The following is a 4,098-nucleotide window of genomic DNA, read 5'->3' as shown; positions in this document are numbered from 1 at the left end:
CACACATAATAGCCTCAAGACAAAACGAATGTGATAAAGCTTGACTTTTGACCATACATCTTGCCATTTTTGTAAGAGACCCGTTTTCCCTCTCAGCAATACCATTTTGTTGAGGTGTATATGGAATTGTACATTGGTGTTTTATCCCACAACTAGCTAGAAATGCATTAAATTCATGATACATATACTCCCCCCCTCGATCGAACGAAGGGTGCCCATGGTACATTTCAAGACATTTTTAGCCATAACTTGAAGCACAAAAACACTTCGGACTTTGCCTTAAGTGGATATACCCATGCATGCGTGGAATAATCATTAATGAAAGTCATGAAGTAAAGGTAGTTGCCCAAGGACGGAGTTTGCATGGGCCAGTCTGCACAAGGGAACTGTAAAAAATGAATTTGCCTACAGAAATAAGTTTCTCATTGATATCCTTGACACCAGCAAGGGAAGTGTCCATATCATCTTCCTCATGCATAATCGTCGACTCCACTGCTCTTTACGTAGCAATGTAATTTTTGCCTCATTGCAACTTGCATAAAGACTAGCCATGATATCCCAAGCATGTTTTGCAGGTTTTGCTGAATGAATGTGGGGATTGATATCCTTGACACCAACAAGGGAAGTGTCCATATCATCTTCCTCTCATGCATAATCTTCGACTCCAGCTCTTTACGCAGCAATGCAATTTTTGCCTCATTGCAACTTGCATAAAGACCAGCCATGATATCCCAAGCATGTTTTGTAGGTTTTGCTGAATGAATGTGGGGAGTAATAGTGTGCTTCGCAGAAAACGCAATACATGAGCCTACGCATCTTCTACATCCCAACCAGGACATACATCAATGCCCTGCACAATATTCCAGACACCCTTTGACACAAGGACATGTTACATCATGTAAGCCCACATAGGGTAATTGTCCCCATCCAATCTATCCTTAGGAGAAAACATCTTGAACACATATGTGTTGTTGTAATAAACTCAATGCACGTTCAATAGCAGTTTGTATCCCTCAAAGTGCAACTCAATAGACTCAATGCACTTATAGTTAGGTTCAATAACAATTTGTACGCGAATAGCATGTAGTTCAAGGTTGAATTGTGTGTGTTCAAGTTCATAGGTATAGAAAAACTACTACATTTCTTACAAAGATTATGCCACAAAGATTCCAAAGAATCTGCTGGTTAATGAATTTCTTTTCACCTTGCCAAATGCCAAAACGTATTGAAGGATTGTGGACGTTTAAAAACAATGGAGCTTTCGAGGTAGTGGACAGATTGTGCTCTCTCTCTCTCTCTCTCTCTCTCTCTCTCTCTCTCTCTACCCTCCTCGCGTCCGAAGGCAGCTGTCGAACCTCCCCTTTAAGTGCCACGGGGTCCCAAAGCATGGGATCAATGGTCCCAATTGAAAGGTGGGATGTCGATCGATCTGGATCGTTGATCGATTAATATCTAAACTCGGGATCCTGAGTTTAGATTTTGAAAAACTAATTTCGGGAGGTCAACCTAATCTTAAGACGCCTCGCTTTTCTAGCCAGATTTTGAACCCTCGTCATTAGCTTGGGGGACACACGCCTTGACCAACATGCCCGCATGCGCCTCGTTGAAATAGATGTGATTCCACATCTATTTGAAGGTAAACTTGGGATCTCGACATAAAAACTAAACTCGAGATCCCGAGTTTAATTTTTATCCGTCGACGATTGAGATTTGCGCGCGCTTTTGATTTTGCACAAGAGCCATTGATCGCATGCTTTGGGACCCCGTGGCACTTAAAAAAGGTGAGGGCTGTCGAAGCATTCTAGTTTCTAGAGAGGAGGCACGTGCCCATTGCTGAAACATGTTGCCCTGCCTTCAAATGGTGCTCGCAGCGCAGCGTCTTCAGCTTCTTCACCATGGCTGCTACCATTTCCACCAAACATTCATGGAGCTTATGCACAACACACAGAACATGGAGGCGGCTAGCGCAAACGTACTTTTCTGTGCGGGGTCTTTCAAGCAGAGACAATGTTGCGCCTGCTATCGTCAACCCAGCCGGAGACACCATCGAAGAAATCCCCGAAATTCCGTCCCTCCCAGACATCCGAAATCAGTTAAAAGAGCTCTCAAAGCCGCGAATGAAAGAGTTCAAACTTTATCGATGGAATCCTGAGAAGCCAGAAAAACCCTACATGCAAAGCTTCTTCATCAATCTGGCTGAGTGTGGCCCCATGGTACAGACTCTGTCTCTCTGGCATGCTTACAGATGCACACACGCACGCACGCGCACATGCCCTCTGAAATAGGTCATATTTGAGCAGGTACTTGATGCACTCCAAAAAATTAAAGCAGAGAAGGACGCCTCTCTAACATTCAGACGCTCATGCCGAGAAGGTGTGTGCGGGTCGTGTAGCATGAATATTAATGGCACAAACACGGTGGCGTGCTTATGCCTGATCGACCCCGACGAAAAAAAGCCACAAATGATAACTCCTCTACCTCATCTTCCCGTCATCAAAGACCTTGTGGCGGATTTGACCAATCTCTATCAGCAATACAGGTATGGATATGTTTGTAAGCATCAAGTTTATCTTTAAGGGGTACTTTATTATCTTAATATTTAAGCAGATCTATAGAGCCATGGCTGAAACCAAGGAAACCCGCACCAGATGGGAGAGAGTACCGACAAACCCCCGCACAGAGGGCCAAGCTCGATGGTTACTATGAATGCATTTTGTGCTTTTGTTGCAGCACTGCATGCCCATCATATTGGTGGAATGGGGACAAATTTCTCGGACCTGCGTCACTTATACATGCTGGCCGATGGATTCAAGACAGGTTAATGAGACTCTTTTCCTCCCCTACTTTTTCTGTTTTTTTCTTGTGGTGGATCTCGACACTTATGTGTGCATTTACTGATATGTATGCATGTATTTTGAAGTGCGTATACATGTAATTTGTGTTTACATGCATATAATATCAGTAAATGCATGTAATTTGTGCATTTACCAATATGTATGTGTCTATTTTGCAGTGCATATACATGCATTTACTGATAAGTATGCATGTATTTAGACCGGTACATATACATATGCGTGTATTTATGAACATGTAGATATGCGTGTTTTTATTTGATATTAATGCGTGTATTTATGAACATGTAGATATGCGTGGTTTTATTTGATATTAATGCGTGTATTTTGAGTGCATATTCATGTTTCAATGCACACTCCCTACATCATAGGGAGACATAGATGACACATGATTGAAAGGATGGTGCATCTCTTTGGTTGAGCAGTAGGGACGATTACACAACAGAGCGATTGGACGCGTTGCTGGACAGGTGGGCAACGTATAGGTGTAAGACCATCTTCAATTGCACTGCGACATGTCCCAAGCACTTGAATCCTGGGAAGGCTATTCAAACTATCAAGCGCATGCAAGTAAAGGGGGCTCTCAAGGGCAAACTTCCAACCTTCAAATGAAAAGCTTCTAGTTCTTGTTTTGTGCGTGCCCCCCCCCCCCCCCCCCCCCCGGCGCGAATTTGTAAATGAAGGGTTCTCACATGGGTGTTCACCTCTTTAGCTTGACTTTGGCAGTTTATATGAGAAGAAACACTCCTAGCTTATCTCAGTTTTATGATTGAAAATGTTTTTTAAGTTCTATCCTTTCACCTCATTTTGGTCATATTTGTTGATTTTTTAAATTTGCTGCATGCTTTCTTGCTTTGACAAAAAAAAAAAAAACGGAAAATGGAATTGCACCTTGGGGGTAGGATATGGAACTAGGTAAGGCAAACCCAACTTGTTGAAAAAAATTTCACGAAGAGAAGTATACGAACACCCAATGCATGCTTAAATTTGGATTTTTAAGAAATAATCATAATATTTGCCACAGCACTAATCCACTTTGATAGTCAGTAACTTTTCAAACTCTCCAGCCCTTAGTATGCTCAATTGGTAACTTTTCAAACTCTCCAGCCCTTAGTATGCTCAATTGATAATTGTGATAAATGAGGCTTTCATCTTAGCTAAGTATCAAACTTCCTTTGGTGAGCTCGGTGATGGATTGGGGCACATTTACCTCGTAACTCATCACTTCAGGGCACAGTTGATAATT

General features: G+C 42.3%; 1 protein-coding gene across 1 annotated transcript; it reads left to right on the top strand.

Annotated features, from left to right (window-relative positions):
- Positions 1 to 1,811: 1,811 nt before the first annotated feature.
- LOC147423192 (uncharacterized) lies at positions 1,812 to 3,780 on the top strand. Its single transcript, XM_086501566.1, has 4 exons — positions 1,812 to 2,213; positions 2,301 to 2,539; positions 2,608 to 2,817; positions 3,278 to 3,780. The coding sequence occupies exons 1-4, from the start codon at positions 1,896 to 1,898 to the stop codon at positions 3,462 to 3,464; spliced, it is 954 nt and encodes a 317-aa protein (XP_086357692.1). The 5' UTR covers positions 1,812 to 1,895; the 3' UTR covers positions 3,465 to 3,780.
- Positions 3,781 to 4,098: the final 318 nt, after the last annotated feature.

This window comes from Adiantum capillus-veneris, chromosome 26, assembly GCF_014529385.1.
Source record: "Adiantum capillus-veneris isolate H3 chromosome 26, ASM1452938v2, whole genome shotgun sequence".
Lineage (NCBI taxonomy): Eukaryota > Viridiplantae > Streptophyta > Polypodiopsida > Polypodiales > Pteridaceae > Adiantum > Adiantum capillus-veneris.
This window is presented reverse-complemented; position numbering and strand designations above follow the sequence as displayed.